The sequence below is a fragment of the Acomys minous genome, assembly GCF_964271855.1.
Source record: "Acomys minous genome assembly, chromosome: 13".
Lineage (NCBI taxonomy): Eukaryota > Metazoa > Chordata > Mammalia > Rodentia > Muridae > Acomys > Acomys minous.
The window spans coordinates 44,965,223-44,991,970 of NC_140495.1; the positions used below are offsets into that span (position 1 = coordinate 44,965,223).

A 26,748-nucleotide genomic window follows, 5' to 3' on the forward strand; every position below is an offset into this window, starting at 1 on the left:
CTGCCTCAGCCACGCCAGTAGGCTTCTTGGTATGGAAGGAGCTGAAGTCCACCAAACCCGGACTTTGTAAAATGCTTGCAAAATCATCTTGCTGTTTTTCCTCTCTTTCTTTCTGAGAAAAGCAGATTTGTTAGGCATAGGGATTTGCTTTTAAATGTTTTATTACAATTAAATTTTCACAAACACAAATTAATCTCAAAATAACTCATGTTTACATAGTATTTATAGACAAGCTGTACAATAGATACATAAAATGCATTCACAGTTCGTATTTCAGTCATCTTCCTCCTCCTCCTCATCACTGATCACATACTTCTTATGCTTTTTATTTGCTTTATCATCATCTTCTGCTTTCCTCTTTCCAGAAGATTCACCTTCCTGAACAGATAAAAACATTTACAGTTTCAAAGTCAGAACATTCCTAGGGAAGTTTATCAAAATAGCTCTGAGTCAACAATTCTCTATTAAAGTAACTTTAAAGAAACAAAAACGATGGGTGTGGTGGCACTCACCTTTAATTCCAGCACTCGGGAGGCAGAGGCAGGAGGATGGCTGTGAGTTTGAGGCCAGCCTGGTCTACAAAGTGAGTCTAGGACAGCCAAGGCTACACAGAGAAACCCTGTCTTGAAAAAAAAAAAAAAAGAAAGAAAGAAACAAAAACAAAAACAACTTGTAGATGGTCGCTTCAGCAACAACACATATACTAAAAGTTGTAATGATACATAAAAGATTAACATAGCCCCCGTGCAAGGATGACACAGAAGTGATGAACCAGTCCATATTTCTACCAAAAAAAGGAAAAGAGCAGAGCATGGTAGTGCATGCCTTTGATTCCAGCACTCGGGAGGCAGGAGGCAGAGGCAAAGGCACGAGGCTGTCTGTGAGGGACAAATAAGCCTCATCTACATCTTGAGTTTCAGACCAACCCTACAAGTGGGACTCTGGTACAAATAAATAAACAAATAAATAAAAGATAGCCAATAAATAAATAAATAAATAGTAAAAAAAAAAAAAGATAACCTTGCAGAGTTTGAGCCCAGCAGATTGTCTTATACAGGGAAACCACTGTAGGCACTGAAAGTCGCAAGCAATGGGGTCTGCCCTAGGAAAGACTAAGGCTCTCTCAAAGAAGTTTCACCTGGGGCAGCAAGATGGTACCACAAATATGCGCACGCACGCACACACGCATGAGGTTTCTAATCTAAAAATGAAGATTCACTTGACCTGTTGGAACATTTTCCCCCATGATCAGGTACTTAATCTAACAGTCTCCTTTCTCAGCCTTCAACTTCTATTCCTTATCTAAAAATTCATTATTTTAGTATCAATTTTTAAAATAATTTTTGTTTGGCCACCTTAAAAACTCACATCATTAAGGTTTTTGAGAAATATTTAAAGACACCAAAGGCCTATATACACAAGCAGAGAATCTATTAAGACGACTTAAATTCATTTGCACAATCCTCTGGCAGAAACATAACTCGGCGGTTCTGTCACAAACCAGCCCTCACCTGAGTTACATGGTGGGCTGCGTCACCAGCCCAGAGGCAGGCTGCTTACAGGACGAGCGCGACCTAGGGCTGCATCCCTAGCCCCACAGGAACAAGTTCCAGGGACAGGCTATCGGCTTCAAAGTTCCAGTCAGGGAAGGCCACAGAGTGCTTCCGGATGCAGAATACAGCCTGGCATGCACACTTTCCCAATCTCCTTGGCTGGTCCCCTCTGAGGACAAGGTGACAGCAGCACCTGTTTCCTGCCCTTTTATCCCAACTGCACTCCTGTAGACTGCGGAGTGCCTTAGGAGGGCTCAAGAAAGCTACGCGCCCACACAGGACACACAAGTCCTCCCTACACCCAGTCCTGCTGGAGCCTCTTGTAAAGCAAAGCCAGGAACAATTCTGCAAGATGGATCACGCCCATGACCTCCTTCCCAACTCCTCAGCCTAGCGTACACCCGAATCCTCCTGCTGGGCCCCCATCAGGAAAGTAACATGGACTTTTATTCCCCCTGAAGAACCCTGAAAACATGCCTGAACATACAGTGTCTGGTGTCTAGCTCTAAAATTCTTTGATGGTGGAGACTAGATTTCAGTGGCGGAAAGAACTGGCATGGTGCGTCTAAAAACATGTAACATTTCTTCAAAAGCTCTTGCACACGGGGCAGCAGCAGCCCAAGGCCAGGGCTCTTGCAGAAGTCTAAGCGGCACCAGAGCCAGTTCACTGTCAGCGCTGAGCAGCTGTGGGAAGTCTGCCAAGACTGACTGGCTCCCCACAGGCTACAGGCAAGCACAGCACAGGACCCCCAGGCTACAATGGAGCCCTTCAGGATGACCTTATTTCAAGCACGCAGAAGGCTGCCTCACCCAACAAGCCACAACTCGCCCCTGTGGCACACATAATAAATAGTAAGACTAAGCTGAAGCTTTACAGTGTAGTCATGAACACAGGTCCCTACAGACACGGGCAGGTCACAGGCTGTGAGAAGGCAGGGCTACAAGGCGGGTTCCCGAGAGAGAGAGGAAGAGGGAACAGAGGAGCCAGGCCTTTCTGACGAACCCTTCTCAGCAGGCACCCTGTGACTAAGACAGAGTCCATCACGCCTCTGCTCTCCAGTCTCCATCTGAGTCTTTCAACTCAGTGTTTCCTTTCCCTGGCCCCCAGGAAACAGAGAACTGACCGACAGCCCCCACTCTCCCCACTTCACTGTCTTTTATGGAAGGAAAAGGGGTTTTCTACAGGTTGTACTACTTACAATAACAAGGGCACTGGCTAGAGCACTCTCCGTTACACTGTTCTCCGTTTAGGCTGGGGAAGCAAAGGCAGCATTTCCTGTCAAGCTAGATGTCACTCTGTTCCCACATTCCTATCTGTACTTACTTACAACATAGTAACCTTCCTGGGCAGCAGTTATGAGCCACACTCAACAAAGAGCAGACTGGGGAAAGAGCTGACTTGCCCCACAGCACGCAGATGCTGACTGGCAAGGATGGGTAACACTCAAGTTCCACAACGCATCTGATGATAACCTTTCTTTTCAAGTTTTGTCTTTTAAAACAGGGTCTCATCAATAGCGCAGCTGGCCTGGAGCTCAGTATGCTGCCTCCTGCTTCAGCCTCCTATAGCTTAGGCCTATGAGGGGTATGAACCACCGTGCTGGGGTAGTCTAGCCTTGCCCTGACCCTCCAGACCTGTTCTGGCAAAGCTGTGGTTCCTAATGTGGGTGTCCTGACATCTGGATGCTCCCCACATCTTAGAAACACAGCCAGGTTACTGGCACTGGGGGGGCGGGGGCTGTTATGCAAAAGAGAGCAGGAAGGCTACTCTCTGTTCGCGACCTGAACTGGAGATAACAAGCAAAGGCAGAGCAGAGGCTTGGAGGCAGAGGTATAACACCTGCTGTCAAGCTGGGCAGTGGAGACTTGCACCTTTAATCCCAGCACTCAGGAAGCAGAGACAGGAGATCTCTGAGTTCCAGGCCAGCCTGATCTACAGTGAGTTCCAGGACAGCCGAGGATACACAGAGAAACCCTGTCTCAAAAAACAAATAAGCAGAGGGCCAGAGAGAAGGCTCAGTGGTTAAGAGGACTGGCTGCTCTTCCAAAGGTCTTGGGGTCAAATTGCAGCACCTACGTGGTAGTTTACAAACGTCTGTAACTCCAGTTGCAGAGAATATGGCATCCTCACACAGACATACATGGAGACCGAGAACACCAATGTACATAAAATCAAACTGAAAACAACAAAACCACTTGTCGGGAAAGGTAGACAGTACAGAGATTCTGAGAGCATGCTGGGGGGTGGGGGTGGGGTGCCTGGAAGAGGGGCTGTTGTAAGACCGTTGAGAGACATGTTTAAGCCACAGGTTTGCACTTTCCCTCTTTTCCTAGGAATAAACAGTTCCATGGCATTTCTCAGTTTCCACAGCTCAGCTTGCCAAGGATTAAGCATCTGCTTAGATGAGAGCCCCCGTTTGCCAACTGTTCGTCACACTGAAAACGCACTATTAGGGTGTTACTTCATTCAATCCACAACAAATATGCTGCAGAATAATGTTAACAGATTCCGTCTACAGCAAGCTACTCCCAAGAACATCGCAAAATATTAAATGTGGTAATCAGCAGTAAACTAAGGACACGACTTTGCTTCCCATGCGAAGAGCTCATAAAAGCCCAACATGAGTCAAGGAGCTGGAGAGCAAAACAGGAAGATACCCATTTCCTGCAATATGGCGGACCAGGACTTAGAAACCAGTGAATGATGACGAGGAAGAGAAAAGAAAAGCAGGACAGAGGCCAGAAACGAAAACAAGAAGGCAGAGAGAGCAGGCCCTGGAGCAGGCTCTGCTCAAAGACACTGGGCTATGTGACCGTGAACACTGGCTCTTAGACCTTGCAAGGAGGGCGGGACAGAAGACAAGTGATAGAAGCCTTCGGTGTAAAAATGATTAGGGTATAAGCTTAGCACTGTTTGTCTGAGTCAGGCGTCTACAAACTTTAAAGTTACTTGGTCTTGTGTTGTGGGGTGGGGTACATTTGTCCCCAGCATGGATGTAGTGGTCAGAGGGCAGTCTGCGGGGGTGAGTCCCTCCTTCCACAACATGGGTTTCACAGCTCAAACTTTCAGCACTTTCATTTTCCAAGTTATCTAGAAAGATCTCAATCTGAGAATATAGTTTCATGTGGTCCTAGATAGCAGATGCCCAGGGCAGCCTGCAGAGACACACACAAATCAGCCAGGCCTGGTTGTGCAAGCCTATATAATCTCACTCCGCATTAGCAGGAAGCTCAGGAGTTCAAGGCATGCCGGAACTACATGAGACTCCAAACCCTAAACTCAAAACCAAACCAAACAACAACAACAAAAATATCGTCTTCAGAGAAATTAATCAATCTAGGTACCAAAAATTCCAGTGCAGGGCTAGGGAGAAGGTTCAGTGAGTGAGCACACTTGCTGCTCTAGTAAAGGACCCAAATTTGGTTCCTAACACCCATGTCAGATAGCTTACACCTGTAACTCAAGATCCAGGGCATAAGACGCCGTCTTCTGGCCCCTGGGGCACCCACATACATGTATGTGCTCACATACAAAGACATAAATAAAAATAAATCTAAAAGAATTCCTACGGCTATCAGCTCAGTAAACCAATCAAAACTGATTATTCAATCACAGAATGTACAAAGAAACGGTACCATATTTCTTTGTATGAAGAAATAAGATACAGCCAGAAAATGCCACAGTTTATCTGGGTCTCTAAAGTCATCGGCTGAAATGTGAACCTGAGATTAGGAGGGGCTTTTGAAAGGCGAGGGTTAAGTCTCTTCCTAGGACTGAAACATTGTATACTGCTAGCAGCTCCTTAAGCAGGAAGGGAATCAACTCAAAACAGCTTCAGGAAGTCCCTGAAACTGAGCAGACTCATTACGCCCATCCCTGAAGAGTAAGCAATAAAAGCTGAAAGTCCCTCTCAGAAGAAGTCAAGCCGAGCTACAAAGGCTCTGAGTCGGGCAGAGCTGCCGAGATGACTTTGACAAGCTGAGAAGACCCTAAGACTACACCAGCTGCAGATGCCACCCAGGCTGCTGTCCAGCTGTGGCACAGGGAAAGGCCACGCTCCAACTTCTTGAGCTGCCCCTGAACTGAGCAGTAGCTCCCGATTCCTAGCCTTTGTGGGCTGTCCCATGCTGAGATGGCAGTTGGGCATGGAGCTATCTCTGAGTCATTTCTGATCCTGTAAGTGACCCCAACAGAACTCACTGGGTCACCAAAGTGGGCCTTGGTGGTATCTGTACACTGCTCTGTCATGGTTTCCCTATCTGGGATGAGTGCACTTGTGTGTCCCTCCAGGGAAGGTTTTGTCACACGACAGTCAGCAGGACATAGGCAGAGTCTCATGAATGGAGTGAGTACTGTGGGCCCAGAGCCTGGCCCCAGCCCCACGCAGGCAGCTTGTGGACTAGGACCTTTGTGAAGAACTCAATTGTGTCTGTCTCGAAGCTCCTCCTCCTGGGAACCAAGTCCTAAGGGCAGGGGAAGCCTGGAGTTCAGCACGTGTGGCTTACCTCATCACTGTTGAGTTTCTTTGCTTTGAGTAATCTTTGAGCCTTGTCTTCATCTGAGCCCTCATCACTGTCTGAGGAGTAGATTCTGGCCCGTTCCTCTGAAAACAAAGGATATACATACACTCAGTCATTTTCAAAGACAATTACCTATTCACTCTTGGATTTTCTTTCTAACTAATACCTCAGTTCTCTCTACACATTTTCCACAGAGGATAAAAAGTCTCCTGTGTGTGTGTGTATGAGTGTGTGTGTGTGTGAGAGAGAAGGGGGGTGTTGGTAAACCGTATCACTCAGCAGGGACAAAGCCAGGATACACGGTCATGTACGTCCTTATATTACATTATGGTTCCCAAAGCTCTTCAGAGTGAAGCAGGGAAGGGCTGGGCTGCAGCTCAGTGGAACAGCAGTTCCCTGGCATGTGATAGGCCCTGACTTTTACCCCAGCGCGACACCCAACTCAAAGCATCAGCAGAGCTCATTTCTCACTCTACAGACAAGGCGAGTGACAGCAGGAAGTGAGAAGTGCCTTGCTCAGAGTGGATGAGGGAGAGAAGCGGCCTTAGGAACACTCGTGCACGATGCACTGGCATCCGCCCCGAATGCACTCCATGTTCAACCCTCAGCCCACATCCAATAGCAGACTGACTGATTCCAGACAGCTCAACAAGGTTATGGAGCCTTCCCAAAGTCACTCCATTAAAAGGGGGCAGAAGCAGCCAGGCACGGGGCGCACGCCTTTAGTCCTAGCACTTGGGACAGACAGATCTCTGTGAGTTCGAAGCCAGTCTGGTCTACAAAGCAAGTCCAGGACAGCCTGGGCTACACAGAGAAATCCTGTCTCAAAAACTTTTTTTAAAAAGGGGGGGAGGGGCGCACCACAGAACTAGCTGGGCATGGTGATACAGGCTGTGACTCGGGAAGCCGAAGCAAGGGAATTCCAGGCATCCATGCTATCTTCTCAGTCTGCTTTTCTTTTCCAAATGCATTATTGACTTAACATGTAGATGCTTTGTCTGCATGTACATCCTGGGCCATGTGTGTGCCCATGTACATCCTGGGCCATGTGTGTGCCCATGTACACCCTGGACTATGTGTGTGCCCATGTACATCCTGGGCCATTTGTGTGCCCATGTACACACTGGGCCATGTGTGTGCCCATGTACACCCTGGGCCATGTGTGTGCCCATGTACACCCTGGGCCATGTGTGTGCCCATGTACACCCTGGGCCATGTGTGTGCCCATGTACACCCTGGGCCATGTGTGTGCCCAGTGCCTACAGAGGCCAAAAGAGGGCATCAAATCTCCAGGAAATAAAGTTAAAGCTGGGAGCCTTTAGTTTTATCAGCAAGAGCAAATGCATCAGAGCTCTGTGTAGAGACCACACAGGATATTCACGTTTTCCCAGGACCCAGTGTGTACTGAATAAATGCTGAGCACTATAAAATAGACACTGAGAGGAGGGACTCTGCAAAGCTGAAGGCCAGATCAAAGCACCATGTGTCCTCAAATGCTGAATTTCTTGTTAACTGGCAATTTAGTTGAATAAGGTAGTTTATGCCTGAAATACCAGCACTTGAGAAGCTGAGACAGGAGGATTGCTGAAAGTGTGGGGACAGCCTGGACTACAATGAGACTCTTCCTCAAAACAAAAACTGTCAACCTTACAAAATGGAAACCAGATCAAGCGGTAAATTTGCATGGGGCCTGAACTGTGTACATGCCTGGAACCCTGGTGCCCAGGAGACAGGCGTGTGGCAGCCATGCAAGGGGCAACGCCACAGAAGATCCTACCCTTCCAGGCCGGCTTCACACAACGACAGTGGCTGACAGTCAGTGCACGTGCAAGGCGAGCACACACTCACCGCGAATGCCCCCTTTGTAGCGGTTTTTAATGGCCGCCAGGCTGATGGACTCCTCGCCCTCCTCCTCCTCGTCGTACCGGTCGGGCTCCAGGTAGCTGGCGCTCAGACCCCGCTGGTGCTGCTTCTCTCGCATGCGGCGCTGCTGCGACTCCCTCCTGATGGAGGCCCTCAGGCGCTCTTCCTCTTTCTGGAAGAAGGCAAATAAGCCATCTGCTATGGTTTGAAAAGTGCCCCAATTTCATGTGTTGGAACTTAATCCCAGATTACCTAATTCATGTTTTAATTGATAAATTAACAGGCTGACGGGCTGTCATGGGACTGGCCATCCCAGAAGTGAGTTTGCTCTCTGCACACAATGATGTCTCCACCACGTTGGGACGCAGCAAGAAGGCCCTTTTACCAGCTGCTGCTCCCTTGTTCTTGGACATGCTGGCCTTTTTAAAAAATTCATTTTACTTTATTTATTTTGTTTGTGGAGGATAGGTCAGAGGCCGGCTTAAGGGAGCCGGCGTTATCCTCCTCCCACGTGGTGCTGGGGATTAATCTGGGGTTGTCAGGCTTAAATGGAAGAATTTCTTGCCTTGATTTTTCGACAAGGTCTCAACAGACACCAGGCTAGCCCAGAACTCACAATCTAAGAATGACTAAGGCTCTAGGTTTTATCCTCAACACAAAGCAAAACTCCGCAGATGACGGTGCCATCTCCTTCACCTACCCACTGAGTCCTGACACAATAAACTAGGGTAGATGGTTTAGTGGCATTTGATATGTGAAAACTCAGGTATTTATTTCAGTGACCAGTTTTGTGGGACTTTCAGGCTCTTTTGGGGAAACCTAAGAGCATGCATCTATTTCACGGCCATCCCCACATTTCTCCGCTTGATAAATGCTTAGGAAATTAAGCTAGCTCGTGTCATTGGAGAAGGGAAGGGAAGTCCAACAGAAGATGATGAGCAGGTGAACAAGCAGTTTGGGCAGGCTATTCTTACCACACAGAACTGTTCCAGGATTACACTTAGGCGACATACCTTAATCATCTCTGTGCGTTGGCACTCAGGGTCACGGCCGGCCATGGGTAAGATTCTAATCTTTTGTGTCTTTGAACATCTGTCTGCAAGTGACAGAGTCATCTTCCTGTGTGTGGCACTGTCTGTAGAGTGGGGCCTGTGGGAAATGAGGAGACACTTCCCAATGTCTATCAGGTCTATCCATGAGCCATCCTACTCACATCACAAAAACACAAAGATGCAGCCACTTCCGGGTCACCAAACAAGTAGGCCAGACTAGTAAACTGAAGAGTGTCCCTGAGGACTGCTTTCCTTCCTCTAGCCCATCGGTTCTCAGCCTGTGAGTTGTGACCCCTTTAGGGTAACCCTTTTACTAGGGTTAAATGACCCTTTTATAGGGATTGCATATTAGATATTTACATTACATTACGATTCATAACAGCAAATTTACAGTTATGAAGTAGCAAAGAAAAGAATTTGATGGCTGGGGTCACCACAACATGAGGAGCGGTGGCAAGGGGTTCCAGCATTAGGAAGGTTGGGAACCACTGCTGTAGTCCAAAGAGACAGGAGAAAAAGAGGAAGCTGGAGCAAAGACTGCTTGTGTAGCACAACCACCAGCAGAGCAAGCAGACAGCTCCAACAGTGCTGAAGGACACCGTGTGCTCGGCAGGCCGCCTGCACCTCACCTGTCAGCGCCGCCCCGTGAGCTAATCTCCCAAGACGAAAGCTGTCCAAGGTCAGGAGTAGAAACAGACGCAGGCAGATCCCCAAGCCTAGCTCTGCCCATCCCCAGGGAAGGCCTAGGGAAGCGCAGTGCCCTCACGTGTGCCCATACATTCCCACAGAGGCCTGGTCACGTCACAACTAGGCAATGGGGTAGCCAAAATTCACAGCCCCCAACTCAGTGCCTTTCCTTGGTGCTAGTGTGTGACACTAGCACACACTAGTGCTAATTCTCAGTGTGTCTCCAGGTCAATGTTATTGGAAACAAAAGATACGTTTGACCAGCACAGACAAGCTCTTTAGGCCTCCTACAGGGAACTGAGAGATGAACGCTCTGTTTTACATCAGCCTCTCGTAAGCTTGGCTGGCACCCCGGGCTCTTGAGGAAGCATCCTCAACTGTCCTTGACAGAAGCCCCTGAGCCTCCAGGACTGAGTACAAGCATCAGAACCCGAGCCCCATAACCAAGAGCACTTACCTGAAGGTGAGCTTCGTCTTAAAGACGGCCTGCCCCTGCAGCCCAGTACCTTGCCGTATGAAAAGGTGGTTGTGGTCACCCTGCAGTGGAGCTTTGTACACATCAAACACTTCATTCCCTAAATGTAGGGACATGCTGAAGGGGGGAAAATCTCACATAGTAAAATCAAAAGGCTTTTGTCCTACATCTCCACTTCACTGACAATGTGACTCAGAAACTGTTATCCCCTCTACACAGAGCGAAGGAAAACACCACACTGGGGAAGTGACTTGACAGGAGTCACCCCTGCTGTACTCAGGCCCAGCCCCGCTGCATTCCCAGTGAAGGACACCCTCCCTCCTATTAGTGCTAACCTCACATTATGTTAGCCCGAACAGCCTCCAACTCTCAGGTCTCAGGCTTTCTATGTAATCACAGGGAGTAATGACTAGAGCGTCTCTAACAAGAGCCGGCCCTGAGCAAGGGCGGAGCCGTAACGGTCTCTTTCTCAATGTTCTGGGTGTTCAAAGCCAGGCATCCAGGACTCACCTTCCATCTGACCACTTGACTATCCGAGCATTGCTTTCCTTAATTTCATTTCCTTCTTCATCTCTGCGTATCCTCCATCTTATAGTATTTTCTACCTGTTTTAAATACAAAGACTTAGAAAACAGTCCTTGGGGGATTTTCCCCTCGAGACATGCAGTCATAGAGTAAGCGTACGTATGTAAGTGACAGAAAGAAACAGCAGCTGAAATCCTCGTGGGAGAAACTAGGAACAGGAGAAAAATCGGTGTTTTGAGTGATTTCTCTGCCTGCAGGCCCAGTAGCCAGGGAAGAACCTCTCTCACACACATACAGGGACTCTTCACCTGCTGGACAGAAAAATGCCATTTAGAAAATCTGTCACTGCTACAGATGGGCCTTCCAGGAGAACACAGCACATTAAATGCGTGGGTTTTTATCATGCTACATCCTAGAAACACACTAAAATAACAGCAAAAGGGGGGAGTTCACATTCGCAAAGCTTTAAAAACTGAGAACCACCCAAGTGTGGTGCGTGTCTGTGCCCCCGGCGTGGGGGACGGAGGGCTGTGGGTTGGAAGGAAGATGAAGATGGCAACAAGGAGAAGCAGGCTCTCCAGCCCACGCACCCCACTCCGTGACTGCCCGCCCCACGCCACAGGCTTTGCGTATGGCCACTCCCAACTGCCCAGCGGCTTGCTTCCGGTTTTCCCATTTAATTACTCCGCACTAAAGAAGCAACTACTAAGTCAGCTAAATAAGAACTCGATAACCTTAGATATGATAGCGTTTCTGAGATCGTGTCAAAATCAACTAGGGAAGGCAGAGTGGTGAATATTGATGAAACAAGACTGCTCAAGATGACAGGCACGTAAGAGTTAGTTATAACACTGCCCCTATGTTTATGTGGGCTTAGAATTTTAATAAGAATTAAAATGGGCCTAGTGAGATGGCTTACCAGGGTAAAGGGGTACACCATGTGGCCAAGCCTGATAAACCTAGTTTAATTCCTTCCAAAGCTTTGTTGGAAAGAATCAATTCCTAAAAGTTGACTTTTGACGTCCCCATTTACAAAGTGGATTGTGCACGCTCACAAAGGGGGGGGGGTGCAGGGTCAAGGGCGTGCTGGCCATTCCCAAGCCCCAGGCCACCCATTATCACTTAGGTTCACCCATGAGGGTTGTAGGAACACGGCAGACAAACTGGACACAGGGGAAGTTGCAGCTTCAATATGGCCAAGCTGAAGAAAAGCAAGATGCCAGAGAATAAACACCCCAGTGACAAAAGAGACCACTGACCAGGAAAAGAGGAGTGAAAATTCCTAAAATTTCCCTACCCAACGCCACCTTGTCATCTCCAAGACCACCTCGTGATGTGGAGGAGAGCTACTTGCAAGATGGACACAGGCCACAAGCTGCTATGGACCTACGGACCTGGGCATTCGGCGCTGATGCCACTGGCCCTCGGGTCTCTGAAGGAGGTCTGCCCCACTAATGGGGCTGCCACACTTCACCTGTTTGCCCTAGGGTATTATAGAAAATCATTTATATGATTGAGGAAAATAAAAATTTGAGAAATTAAAACAATGTACTACTAATCCTGTTTTCCCTCTTATGTACAATAGAGCCTGGCAGAAAGTGTGTAAGAGTTTTTAAATAAACCCTTTCTTTCCCAACTTGCTTTTGGTCATGGTGTCTTATTACAGCAACAGAAACCCTAACTAAGACAGTTGACTATATGTAAAAATACAAACGTATATAGGTATGATCTTAGCTACTTTTTGTTTGTTTGTTTTGTTTTGTTTTCAAGACAGGGTTTCTCTGTGAAGTCTTGGCAGTCCTATACTCACTTTGTAGACCAAGCTGGTCTCAAACTTACAGAGATCCTCCTGCCTCTGCCTCCCGAGTGCTGCTGGGATTAAAGGTGTGTGCTACCACGCCCGGCTTTTTTTTTTCTTTTTTTCTTTTTTTTTGATCTTAGTTACTTTTATATTGCTGTGATAAAACACCATGACCAAGACAAATTACACAAGAATTTAATTGGGGGCTCATAGGTTCAAAGGGTTAGAGTCCATGCCATCATGGCAGGACACATGGCAGCAGGCAGGCAGCAATAGCTGAGAGCTCACATCTTGATCAACAAGCACAAGGCACAGAGAGCTTACTGGGAATAGTGTGGGGTTAAAAGCTCAGAGCCCAGTGATACACCTCCTCCAACAAGGCCACACCTCCTGATCCTTCCCAAACAGGTCCACCACCAACTGAGGACAAGTATGAACGCTACGCGCCTCTGGGGCCATCCTCATTCAAGCCAGCCCAGGTATGAACAACTGACAAGACAGTTTGAATGATGTCTTTGAGGACACACTATGAAGTCTTACTCTACATGCATGAAACACATGAAAATACTTCTAAAGACACAACACCTCACAGAGCCACACTGCTCATTCCTGGTTCATTAAAGAACTATGTCACCAATCAGCTCTAAGACGGTTCACCTTGTCCTAACCATCACTCAAGAAACAACGCATCCAAGGATAGTTTCTTTTCTTTTTTTCTTTTCTTTTTTTTTTCTTTTTTTTTTTTTCCTTTGGTTTTTTGAGACAAGCTTTCTCTGTGTACCCTTGGCTGTCCTGGACTCACTTTGTAGACCAGGCTGGCCTCAAACTCACAGCAATCCACCTGCCTCTGCCTCCCAAGTGCTGGGATTAAAGGCGGTGGGATACTTTCAATCACTTCCCTAGAGGCTGAAGGAGAGCTGCCTATACTAAACTCTTGACACTTTCTACTCTGAAGCACCTGAGGCTTTGGAACAAAACACTGATGTCTAAACTATGATGGCCACACTAGAACATATAGGGGCCATATGATACCAACAACTCACTATGACAGAAAATGGAAAATGTCAAAATGATTAAGTTGAAAAGGAACAGAAAACCACCACATTAATTTATATAAATGACGGAAATAATGAAAAGCAGCACAATGGAGTCTGAGGCATTAGAATGGTCATGAAAAATTAATACTGCTAACTCTAAATCAATACACACACATTCCACGCAAATAACAGACAGGTGAGCCGACAGTGCAGAGGCATTGGAGGGCAAAGCAAATAAAGTCCAAACCATCTATCAGTCTAAGCCTACCAGTTGTATGATCTTGAGCAAACTATTGGCATTTCTCAGCCCCTCTTTCTTACTTGCTCTGCATTTCCACAGTGATCACTGAACAGCTCTAGACACCTGTGCCCTAGACAGGAAGCATCCTTACCAGTGTTGCTTAGCTCCTCATGAAGCTGCCCTAAGTAAAGAAGACACACTCCTGGAAATGCAGAAGCGCAACCCTTAAGTCAGGCATGTTGCTCACGCCTGGAATCCCAGCATCCAGGAGGTGGAGGCAGGAAGATCATGTGTTTAATGCCAACTTGGGTAACATAGTAAGACTCTGCCTTTAAAAAAAAAAAAAAGCCTAAACTGCAAGGGCCTAGGTCCGATCCCCAGCCAGCATGTCAGGCACCACGCATGCAGGTACATGAAGAGTATGTGCAGAGGCCCACAGTCCAACCCCCAGCACCAAAAGAACTCTAAGAAGAACAAGAGACATAAAAACCACCTTTAAACTCAAATCTTGGGCCAGGCGGTGGTGGCGCACGCCTTTAATCCCAGCACTCGGGAAGCAGAGGTGGGCAGATCGCTGAGTTCGAGGCCAGCCTGGTCTAAAAAGTGAGTCCAGGACAGCCAAGGCTACACAGAGAAACCCTGTCTCAAAAAACAAAAACAAAAACAAAAACAAAACAAACAAACAAAAACCTCAAGTCTTAGGTTAGCATCCCCAGACTCATTCTATGAAAAGCAAAGCAGAGTCTACACGGTACCTTCAATTTTAACCTGGTTCTCCCTTCTTCATCCAACATCTCCTCATCTTCAAATTCATCTTCATAATACTGAGGATCAAAAGGCCTACAAAGTATTTTTAAAATAAGCAATTAATCCTATTTCATAACGAATACTGCCATAATGTAGCTATAGTTATTACAAACCATTATATCAAAATTCTAAATATCACACTGTTCACATGCTTTGACGCTCAACTTGAAAGAAGTATTCAAATATGCTAAAATGTATTTTTATTTATTTTTTAGTTTTTTGAGACACCATTTCTCTGTGTCACCCTGGCTGTCCTGGACTCACTCTGTAGACCAGGCTGGCCTCAAACTCACCGCCTGCCTCTGCCTCCCAAGTGTTGAGATTACAGGGATGCGCCACCATACCCAGCTTAAAATTAAAATTTTTGATGCTGTTATATCATACTTGAAATAAAGTACAGGCTGGGCGTGGTGGCGCACACCTTTAATCCCAGCACTCGGGAGGCAGAGGCAGGCGGATTGCTGTGAGTTCGAGGCCAGCCTGGTCTACAAAGAGAGTCCAGGACAGCCAAGGCTACACAGAGACCCTGTCTCGCAAAACCAAAAAAAAAAAGAAGAAGAAGAAAGTACAAACAAGGCTAAACAACGATTCCAAACAGCTGGGTGTGGTGGCACATGCTTTTAATGCCAGTATATAGGAGGCACAGGCAGGCAGATCTGTGAATTTCAGGTTAGAGGCCAGGTATTTAAATCTATGAGCCTAGGAGAGCCATTCTCACTCAAACCGGCACAGGTATGGTCAACTGAGAAGACGTTTTGAAATATGTCTGGTCTACATAGTAAGTTCTAGGCCAGCCAGGGCTACATAGTGAAACAATATCTAAAAGAAAAAAAATTCTCTATTTTTATTATTATAGGAGTCTGCCAAAGAAAAGACCACATACCCTGCACCTTCCCACAGCATTTTCCTGGTGGGGGAAGCATGACCCGAGCGTTGGGGTGTTACTTTAGGAGTCCCCATCAGCACTGTTTAGCCATAGCTTTCTAGTGTGACAGCAGCTGCTACAGTGGCTGGGCAGATCTCACTGCTTCCCACTGCAGTGCTGTTGGGCTGTATTAGTTACTAAGTCTTTTAAGAAACTTGGTTTGGGCTGGAGAGATGGCTCAGTGGTTAAGAGCACTGACTGCTCTTCCAAAGGACCGAGTTCAATTCCCAGCAACCACATGGCAGCTCACAACTGTATGTAACTGCTGTTCCAGGGGTTCTGACACCCTCACACAGACATACATGCAGTCAAAATACCAATGTACATAACATAAAAATAAATAAATTATGGGGCTGGAGAGATGGCACAGTGGTTAAAAGCACTGATTGTTCTTCCAGAGGTCATGAGTTCAATTGCCAGCAAGCATATGGTGGCTTACAACCATCTATATAGTGTGATCTGATGCCCTCTTCTGGTGTGCAGGTGTACATGCAAGCAGAGAGAGACTTGGTATCTACTCATTCATAAGAGAGTATCAAACTCCTGACAACAGCCACAGCCAGGAAGTCTCCCTAAACACTAGGCTATGTCTTTTCTGTTGCAGGGTGCTTGATTTACTTTTTCAAATGTATGAATGATTCCATTTCTGTGTAAGCAAAACACATTCATGTTGACATAATATTATTGTGCACTGTGTATAGTTTACTCATGTACTATTCAAATGCTGATTTCTCCACCCCACTATCTGGTTTTAATCCAGACACGACTTTGTCATATTTGTGTAAACATGCTCCCCAATTGTTCTCTCCCTTGCCAATAAAATGATGACCACCTAATCCTGAGCAATAGAGAGAGTAAGGTGGGACGGAGGAGAAAGACAGTGACGTGGGGACTGAGAAGGGGATTCAGAGAGCATCAAGAAAAGAGAACTGGAACCAGACAAGGATTAAAACAATGCAGGTGGGGGCTGGAGAGACGGCTCAGTGGTTAAGAGCACCGCCTGCTCTTCCAAAGGTCTGAGTTCAATTCCCAGCAGCTACATGGTGGTTCACAACCATCTGTAACACAACATGATGCCCTCTTCTGGCCTGCGGGTGTACATGCAGGCAGAACACTGTATACATAATAATAAATAAATAGATCTTTAAAAAAAAAAAACAATGCAGGTGTGATGGGGATTCTGGCTGGGAGGAAGCTAGACCAGCTTGGAGGTTTAGGGTGGAGTAATAATTGCTCAGTATTGTGCTCAAGTCTGATTAAATACATCACAGTCTCCCTGTGTCGTTATTTGGGTAAATTGCCGGCTAAAAATAAACTGCTGCCATACTAATTTTATGCATTTACATCCATATTTTTTTTTGGTTTTTCAAAATAGAGCATTTATATCCATATTAATAATCATTTTTACACAATCACATATACCCACATATTTCTTTTCTTTTTGGTTTTTTGTTGGTTTTTTTTTTCTCTTTGCTTTTTTGTTTTATTTTTGTGTGACAGGGTTTCCCTATATATCAGCCCTGGCTGTCCTGAAACTTGCTCTGTAGACCAAGCTGGCCTTGAACTCACATCGTCTGCCTCAGCCTCTGCCTTGAGTCTTGGGATCAAAGGCATGTGCCAGGCTGGAGAGGTGGCTAGAGGTTAAGAGCACTGACTGCTCTTCCAGAAGAACTGAGCTCAATTCCCAGCAAACACATAATCATCTATTATGTGCTCTGATACGCTCTTCTGGCCTGCAGGTATACATGCAGACAGAGCACTAGATAAATAATAAATAAATAAATCTTTAAAAAAAAAAAAGTATGTGCCATGCCCGGCTAATACCCACATATTTCTAGCCAACACCCAGAAGACATCTTAATTTTCTTACCTGGGCTCTACACTGAGGAAGTTGGGCAATTTAACAAAATATAAGTCGTTTCCTAAGTCAGTGTTTACTTTGGGAATTTCTACTTCTATTCTGGTCTCAGGTATTGGCTCCTCCTCCTGCTGATCCTGAGGCAAGCCATTTTCATCCTAGTGCAAGAAGGCAGAAGGTTAGAGCTGTGGAGACGGGTAACAGCCCAGTTCAAACTCCACATTTTATTACATTCGGGAGCAAGAAACAGTGTTTGGGTTTTATTTTGTTCTTTGTTTCATTTAAGACAGGATTTCACTCTGTCCTCCAGGCTGGCCTAGAACTCTCTACATAGCCCATGCTAGGGTCAAGCTCACAGAATTCCTCCCTCCTCAGCCTTCCAAGTACTGGGATTACAAATGTGAGCCACCATGCCCAGCAAGAGCCATATCTAGATACGATGCTAGGGTTAACGCACCCTCAGTCCTCAGCACCTTTCGTCGATCTCCAGAACATCTCAGGAGAAGGACAATGGGTCCACTGCCTCAGTACAGAGCTCCTGTGATCAGTTTCTTCTAACCCTTCCCTCACAGACGTCCAATCAGCTAGCACTTACACTCTCACTCTAACGGCACCAGAGAAGATTATCCACACATGGCGAGTCTGTGGCCAGCCTGGGCTACATAGCAAAACCCTGTTTTCAAAACTAAATTTACAAAATAAAAAGGATAAAGTAAAAATTATTAACACCGCACACATTTCCTTGCATGAATAAGAAAAACAATTGGGCGAAAGGCTCTCAAACCCCAGGGCCTCGTGGTCTCACCCTGCGAGGCACAGCACCACCTCATGTTAGCAGCACTCACGTCTCCTCCTCTTGGGAACTAAAGGTTTCCTACAGACTTAAGAAAGTCATCTACTCATTGTATTTCCATACTATAATTTAGCTAGCAAATCTCTCTTCTTGAAGAAAGAGAGGTTCTTTCTCTCTAAGACGTCATCTCTCTTCACACTACTGTCACTTACCACAGGCTGTCCTGGAGTAGGGGGCTTATCTTCTCCATCACTCCCTGAAGATATGTCATCTGCACCTCCAAACAGATCCATGGTTCCATTATTGTCTTCAGTGCAGAAGGAAAAATGCAGAGGGTTAACATCTGGTCTTCACTTTAACACCCCCAAGGTGTCTGGCCAGCTCCAGGAGATGGTGTAAGCCTGCGTCTAGAGCACGTGTGTAGAAAGACAGGCACTGTGGCACGTGTGTGCAGAGATGAAGGCACTGTAGCACATGTGTGAGAGAGGTGCCGTGGCAGCCGTGGCACGTGTGTGCAGAGATGGGCCCTGTGGCACGTGTGTGTGCAGATGGGCACACTGCTCAGGAAGCTCCTCTTTCTCCCTCCATCTCTGCATCCTTCTTGCATTTTCCTTCACTGTCCAAAGTTAGCTGTTTGTCCCAGGCTAGGCCCTCAAACCTGCGGTAACTCATTCTGTGTCAGAGTTACGTCACTGTCTAGCTAGGCCCCATCTCACAGGCAGAACACCACTGAGGCACCCATCAAAACAATCATCTATGTAAGCCAGCGAAGCAGGAAGCGCCACACCAAGTGAACAGACAGGGAGAGTGGCTAGAGAGCCGTCTGTTTCAAATTGCGGTAACACAGGTCAGAATTACTTGTAAACACAAGGCTATGAGACTATGTTACAGAGACGTGGCACAGGACAAAATCACTGGACACCAAACAAAGGTGACCGGAGTACTGGAAACTCATTATCTGATCAAACAGGAAATGACCATCCTAGCCCCTCCTCGGCATTCCCCACTTAGCTCATGTCACCACCCAGCTACTTACTGTACATGTATATACATGTAACAGCTGCACATAGCATCTTCTGTGCATGGTCACCTGCCATTTGCAAACACTCACAGAGACAATCATGTACAGCGCACACCTTAACACCACGTTTCTATGACTGACCTCTTCATCTAGCACACAGTCAAAGGCCACTCCTTCTCCTAAGGTTAACCTGTTAGAGGCGCTAAGGGCGGTCAGTGCAGGGCTGTCCTTACTCACGCTGACACACAGAGTCAGTCACTTCCTAACTGACCAGAGGCTCCGCCCCCTTTGATCAATTCACTCAGCCTATAACAAAGCAGCAGGCTCCTACAGCCAGCGCTGCATGGAGCACAGGGAACACGCACACACAGTCTTCCGTGAGTCACGCAGTCGTAAGGTTTGGAGTGTGCTATAAAGAGCTGCAAACCAGACCCGGGAACAGAGTAAAAGGGCTACCTTTGGGCACCTCGGCGTCACTGTCCGCTTCTGAATCAGATGGAATTGCGTTCTTGCGCTTCATTCGTAAAACTTCATCTTCACTGTCACTGCCTCTTGCGGATTCTGAAAGAACAGAATCAGCAGGCATGCAGACTCATCATATGCGAGCTTGACGGAGAAAGCCCACAGCACTCACGCAACGTAATCCAGTGCAGCAGTACACAGAAAATAACAACGATACACATAACAATTTGGATTGGTCTAAGATGTGTTATGCTAAGTAAAAAAGAAAACCTAGCCCAGCAGAGACAGGGCCTGTAGTCCTAGACGTAAGGAGGCTGAGGCACAGGAGACAAAAGCGTAATGAAAGAACAGATCAGAGCCGGGCGTGGTGGCGCATGCCTGTAATCCCAGCACTTGGGAGGCAGAGGCAGGCGGATCACTGTGAGTTCGAGGCCAGCCTGGTCTACAAAGTGAGTCCAGGACAGCCAAGGCTAACACAGAGAGACCTTGTCTCAAAAAAAAAAAAGGAGAAAAAAAAAGAAAGAAAGAAAGAACAGATCAGTAGGTGACGAGGCCAAGGCAAAGGATGTGGTTATAAAAACGGCTCTCAGAACACGCTGTCCTGTATCATGACGGTCGCAGCTGCATAAATCTATAAGCATGTCAACACTAAACTGCACACAAACAAAAAGGCAGACGTGTAGTAGCTTAATAGCCGAATGTGTGTCTAGTATGGCCAAGGCCCTGGGTTCAACCCATCACAGAAGAAAAATGACAGCGGTGGGGTGGGGAGCTGGGTGTGGGGAGCTGGGTGTGGGGAGCTGGGTGTGGGGGTGCTGGGTGTGGGGAGCTGGGTGTGGGGAGCTGGGTGTGGGGTGCATGCCTGTAATGCTTGCAGCTCAGGAGCAGAGGCAGGAGGACAGCAAACTAGAGGTCAGCCTGGGCTATGCAGCAAATTCCAGGCTAACCAGGGCTAAACAGAGAGACCTCATCTCTAAAGCCAGCAATACCAAGTCAACCTTAACACACACAAACTTTCTTTTGTACCCTGGCTTGCCTGAACTTGTTTTGTGGAGACCAGGCTGGCCTTGAAGTCACAGAGATCACCTCTGCCTCCCAAGTGCTGGGCCATGAATTAATTTTTAAAAATAGACATGGTGTGGTAGCACACACCTTTAACCCAGCACTTAGGAGGCAGACGCAGGCAGATCTCTTGAGTTCGAGGCCAGCCTGGTCTACAGAGTGAGTTCCAGGACAGCCAGGGCTAAACAAAGAAACTCTATCTCCAAAAACCAAAAAGAAAAAAAAAAACAATCTTTAGAAGGAAGCAAGAGCAGACCATGCTGCACCCACATGTCTGTACTGCACAGGCTCCCAAGGATGCTTTACCTGACTTCTGGTCCTGCTCCTCCTCCTCATCGTCCGAATGCCTTCTCTCATCATCTGAGACTTGTGGCCTTTCATCATCAGAGTTTTGCATTTTCTCCTCATCGGACAGCTGTGGCCTGTCCTCATCGTCCGAATTCTGCTTCTCATCATCATTGTCAGACGCTACAGGGTGCTCATCATCAGAATTCCCCTTTTCCTCCTCAGACAACTGCTGTCTGTCATCATCAGAAAGCTGGGCCTGGTCCTCATCATCTGTGTTCTGCATTTTCTCCTCCTCATCGTCAGAGTTCTGTAGCTTATCTTCATCAGAGCCCTGCTCCCGCTCCTCGTCATCAGAGTTCTGCAGCTTTTCGTCATCTGACTGGTCACTTTTATCCTCTCCGTCCCACTTTTCATCGTCTGACTGTGCTTTTTCAGAACCTTCTGCCTCGGAGTGCCGGCTCCCCTCATCCGACCGGTGACCCTCATCATCATCATCGTTGTGGGCTTCAGAGCCACTGTGCTGATCTATGTCAGATGGCTCGTTGTCCTCATGGTCAGAGCGCTCAGAGGCCTCTGACCTATTGTCTGATTGTTCAGAGTGATTGTCACTGCCACTGTGATGAGAGGCCCCCTCCTCCTCACTGTCATCGCCAAACAGTTCCTTGTTACTGGGCTGTCCTGAATCACCTCTTTCATCTTGGTCGCTCTCGCTGCCGGAGGCATTGCTGCCAGACGCACCATTCTCCTGGTCAGAGTCTGAGTCAGACCCAGAATCAGAAGCTGTGGGGTTTCGTAAACACAAAACAACATCAGCAGAAGTAAGGAACTCTAAAAGTCCAGTGCAGGCTTATAAAAGGCAAACAGGAACTGGTAAAACTGTTGGGGCCAGAGGCAAAGAAGTTTCAAGAACAAAGAGAATGATCAGTTAAGAAAAATTAGCATGCTGGGTGTGGTGGCGCACGCCTTTAATCCCAGCACTCAGGAGGCAGAGGCAGGCGGATCGCTGAGTTTGAGGCCAGCCTGGTCTACAAAGCAAGTACAAGACAGCCAAGGCTAACACAGAGAGACCCTGTCTCAAAAAACGAAAAAAAAAAAAAAAAAAGAAAAATTAGTAGACAGTAAATAGGCACCGTAGCACCTATGATCCCAGGAGGCTGAAGCAAAGGATCAACTTAATTTTCAGGCCAGCCTTAACTATACAGTAAGTCCCAGGCCATCCTAGGCTACAGCGTGAGACCTGGTTCCAAAAAGCTGAAATAAATAAATAAATAAATAAATAAATAAATTGCAACTCTTTGTGTTTTCACCTCACCCAGTCCTACCCTCCACTGCCTAGTTCACTCACACAAAATAAATAAACAGCCTTGCATTCCTAGTACACATACCAAGTAGTGGTACCTGTACCAGAAATGCAGCAGGAAGAGAAAGAATGAAAAAAAATGAGCAGAGCCTAAAAGCATAATAAGTATAGGAAAAAAATTGTACATGTTAAGTACACCACAGATGCCTTGTGGAGTCCTAAAAGAAAGTAATAGCTAAAGAAACAATGACCCAAATTCAATGAATCTACACATTCAAGAAGTACAATTAGCCGGGAGGTGGTGGCACACGTCTTTAATCCCAGCACTTGGGAGACAGAGGCAGGTGGACCGCTGTAAGTTCAAGGCCAGCCTGGTCTACAAACCGAGGCCAGGACAGCTAAGGCTTGAACACAAGAAGGAGGAGGAGGAGGAAGTAGGAGAAGTTGTTCAATTAATGCCATACTGAAAACACTTATCCAGTTGTCAAAGAATCTTGAAAAAAAAGAAAAAAGTAAAAGAAAAAGAATCGTCAAGTACAAGGGATCCTCTCTAAAGATGATGGCTGAGTTTTCATCAGAAACCACAGAAGCAAAAACCAGCATCCAAATTCTGGAAGAGAAAGACCGTCCAACAAGAACACGCTCTTTTAGCAGTGCTGGCAACAGGCTTGGCAGTGCTGGTCAGGAACATGAACCCTAAGCCACACGATTCAACCTGACCAAGAGTTTTGCATCTTGCAGCTATGCTGCAAATAATAATCTAAAGGGCTTGATGAATGAATTACAGAAAATATTTTAGGATGAATAAAAATGAAAATGTTACACCAATTCTTAGGGAGCAAAAGGAAAGCAGTGTTCCTGAAAAGAAACTCTATAGCGTGGCTGGGTGTGGTGGCGCACGCCTTTAATCCCAGCACTGAGGAGGCAGAGGCAGGCAGATGGCTGTGAATTCCAGGCCAGCCTGGTCTACAAAGTGAGTTCAGGACAGCCATGGCTACACAGAGAAATCCTATCTTGAAACCGCCCCTCCCAAAAAAAAAAAAAAAAAAAAAGAAGAAACTGTATAGCTACAAACATCTACATTAAAAGGAAACATAACCTACTTTAACATCTTTGTTTTTTGTTTTTGAGACAGTGTTTCTCTGTGTGTATCCCTGGCTTCTCTGTGCCTATCCCTGGCTGTCCTGAACTCACTTTGTAAACCAGGCTGGCCTGGAGCTCATAGGGATCTACCTGCCTCTGCCTCCCACGTGCTGGGATTCAAGGCGTGCACCACCACGCCCAGCCTACCTTAACAGTATTATACACAACAGGAGTATACACATCCATAGGAGCTTCAAGACCAAGAGCAATTGTCAAGGACAGCACACCAGACCCGGAAGTAAATCTTCAAGAGTGTTCACTAAGTTAGTGGCAAAATGGAAGAAAATGGTCATGGCCTTAAAAGAAGTTTTTTTTTGGGGGGGGGGGTTTGCGGGGGGCGGAATGTTTGTTTGTTTTTTAGGTTTTCGAGACAGGGTCTCTCTGTGTAGCCTTGGCTGTCCTGGACTCACTTTGTAGACCAGGCCTGCCTCTGCCTCTCGAGTGCTGGGATTAAAGGCGCGCACCACCACACGTGGCTTGTGTGTGTGTGTGTGTGTGTGTGTGTGTGTGTGTGTGTGTGTCTGTGTGTGTGTGTGTGTGTTTAAAGACAGAAGGGGGAAGAAACCCTTAGGGTTAAAATCATCTCTACCCACCACTTCCTTATGCCTTGCATTGCTGCTGTGTTGCTATGGGAACACACTGCAGGTCTACCTCACTAAATAATTTTCAACTGTGTGTCCAAAAAGCCCTGAGCATTAATGTAAGGTGGGTGGGGGGGGGAGAGGGGAACCAGCCATCTCATGATGATGACCCCCAAACACCTAGCAGATACCTAACAAGGTAGCTAGGAAATGTTTACTGAAAGCATGAAATGAAAAAAAAAATGTCATGGAAAACACGGGAAGGTTTACATGGAATTGTGCCTCGAAGACACAAAGAATAAATAAGGAGAAAAAAATACTAGCAGACGCTATGGGACAGAAGTTAGTATACGGAGATCTTCCAGGCTTATGCTGAGTAGAACTCTCCCTGTAGAATACAGTTCTCCGTACTTTCACCTACTGCGCCCTTCACTAAAGTCATTACATATAAACTGGATTTGGTGAAAACTGGGGGGGGGGGGGGGGGGGCAATGACAAGGAAAAAGACATTTCTACAGGCTAACTTGGGCCTAGAGGGCTGCAAGAATTCTGAGGTTGATCTCGGAACTTTCCTCACTCCACACTATTTCCATTCGTATCTCATATTCAGCTATTCATAGGCCTGTGGCAGAAATACCCTCCCCCAATTCATCACCAAACCCTCTGTCACTTCTCTCCAAACACCCCACAAGCTTCCCCATTCTCACATCACAAACAAGGAAACTACAAAGGCTCTCCCAGGACACTCATCTCCACCGCGTCGTCCTTCTGTAGTTCTGTAGAGCTGCACCCTGTTTCCCCCCCCTCCCCCTCCCCAAGACCCTTCAGGAGCATCTGCAGTCGCCCATCATCAGCTCTGTTTCACCCAGGAGGGCGTTATCTGGCCGATGGACACTGATCAGGACACTTGTACACTGCCACCCCTCATCTGGCCAGGTGTGTCCCTGAGGGGCGCAGGCCACACGTCCTATACATTTCCCCCACGAGCCCAGGCCAGACCCGGGGCCTTCGAGGTACATACTCCGCGCCCGCCTCCCGGGAGAGGCTGGCACCGCCGGGCATGCAGGGGGCGCTGGGCTAGAGCGTTGGGGGCACCACGTTGCCCGGCGCCGCGCCTCCGGCCGGAAAGCAACCCGACGCCCCACGCGCCCATCCGCGGAGAACCCCCGCCGGCCCTTCTGCCCGCCGCACCTTTGCGCTCCGCCTCGCTCTCGGCTTCGCTCCCGAAGAGGTCCTCCATGTCCGCCATGGCAGTTAGGTCCGCGGCCTTGGCTTGGGCGACTCGGGTCTGCTTTACGGCCGGAGCCGACCGAGCACGACGGTGTCGTAAACAGCCCGCGTGCAAAGGCCTACTTTGCTTCTGTGACCTAGTTTCCGCGTGCATTCGACGGGCTCCGCCCCGAGAGTGTGAGCGCACGCCCGCTGGCTTGCTCGCCGGCGCAGCGGAGCTCGAGGCAGACACGCTTAGGATCTGATCAGCGATCTGATCAGCTGCAGGCCGTGGGCATGGTTGCTCTCCCCTGGGTAGGCAGGCATAGGTGATCTCTTTGTGTACGTAGCGAGTTCCAGCCAGACGTGGTGGTGCACGCCTGTAATCCAGCACTCGAGACAAAGGGTCAGAAATTTAAATTCATCCTCAGCTGCATAGCAAGTTCAAAAACGCAGGGTGGGAATTCCTTGAGGATCCGCACCCTAAAGACAGAAACAAAAAACAAAAGCTGGGGAGATAACTTGTTGGTAAATCACTTGCTCTTCATACCTAAGGATCTGGTTTCCCAAACCGCAGCAACCTACTTAAACCAGGCACGCCCCCGCCATCTGTGATCCCAACACTGAACCCACAAGTTCTCAAACTCAATAAGGACCCCTGTCTTAAAGTATAAAAATCAGCTGGGTGTGGTGGCGCACGCCTTTAATCCCAGCACTCGACAGGCAAAGGCAGGCAGGTCTCTGTGAGTTTGAGGCCAGCCTGGTCTACAAAGTGAGTCCAGGACAGCCAAGGCTACACAGAGAAACCCTATCTCAAAAAATAAAAATAATAAGAATAATAATTATTCTTATTCTTATGTTTTATGATTGGGGGGTCACCACAACACGAGGAACTGTATTGGTTTTTTGTTTTGGTTGGTTGGTTGGTTGGTTGGGTTTTTTTGTTGTTGTTTTTGTTTTTTGAGACAGGGTTTCTCTGTGTAGCCTTGGCTATCCTGGATTCTCTTTGTAGACCAGGCTGGCCTCAAACTCTGTGGCTGAAGCTGGCCTGTTGAACTTGCAAGATCCTCCTGCCTCTCCTTCTTTAAGTATTAGGACTGGATTTGAGCCACTACACCTGGTTTGGTATTTGAATTTTAAAATATAACAAATACGTATCATAATTTACTAAGAAATGCATCCTGGGTTTGTTTGTTTTTTTTTTTAATATAAATTAAATGAAGCGTAAGGGGAAGGAGAGGGCGGGGAAGGGAGATTAGTTAGGGAGAGAGAACAGTCATATGTGATAGATTCTTGCTTCTTAAGATAGAGTGGATAGAAAGAAATAAGTCAGCTACGTGTAGTGACGTACACCTTTAGTCGAAGCATTTGGGAGGCAGAGGTAAACTAATTACTGAGTTCAAGGCCAGCCTGGTCTATGGAATGATTTTCAGGACAGCCAGGGCTATGAAGAGAGACTGTCTCAAAAAAAAATAAAAAAAAAAAAAATATATATATATATATATATGATATATGGTTAAGCCTAGGGGTCGTGCTCAAACTAA

General features: G+C 47.1%; 1 protein-coding gene across 2 annotated transcripts; it reads right to left on the reverse strand.

Annotated features, from left to right (window-relative positions):
- Positions 1–143: 143 nt before the first annotated feature.
- Positions 144–25,515, reverse strand: LEO1 (LEO1 homolog, Paf1/RNA polymerase II complex component). 2 transcript variants are annotated; one of them, XM_084752105.1, is made up of 12 exons: positions 25,187–25,515; positions 20,990–21,751; positions 19,616–19,720; positions 18,351–18,445; positions 17,358–17,503; positions 14,511–14,595; positions 10,662–10,756; positions 10,134–10,268; positions 8,951–9,086; positions 7,923–8,109; positions 6,060–6,157; positions 144–374 (listed from the first exon to the last, which is right to left on the reverse strand). In XM_084752105.1, the coding sequence occupies exons 1-12, from the start codon at positions 25,377–25,379 to the stop codon at positions 306–308; spliced, it is 2,106 nt and encodes a 701-aa protein (XP_084608231.1). In that variant the 5' UTR covers positions 25,380–25,515; the 3' UTR covers positions 144–305. The 2 variants fall into 2 exon arrangements, with proteins under 2 accessions (XP_084608231.1, XP_084608230.1); XM_084752104.1 differs by having other exon boundaries at positions 144–378; positions 25,187–25,503.
- Positions 25,516–26,748: the final 1,233 nt, after the last annotated feature.

Coding starts and splice junctions, on each gene's coding strand:
- LEO1 (XM_084752104.1), bottom strand. CDS start 25,379: ATGCACGCGGAAACTAGGTCACAGAAGCAAAGTAGGCCTTTGCACGCG. Junction 9,087..10,133: donor AAGACGAAGCTCACCTTCAG/GTAAGTGCTCTT, acceptor CATTTCCCACAG/GCCCCACTCTACAGACAGTG. Junction 379..6,059: donor AGAAACTCAACAGTGATGAG/GTAAGCCACACG, acceptor TTATCTGTTCAG/GAAGGTGAATCTTCTGGAAA.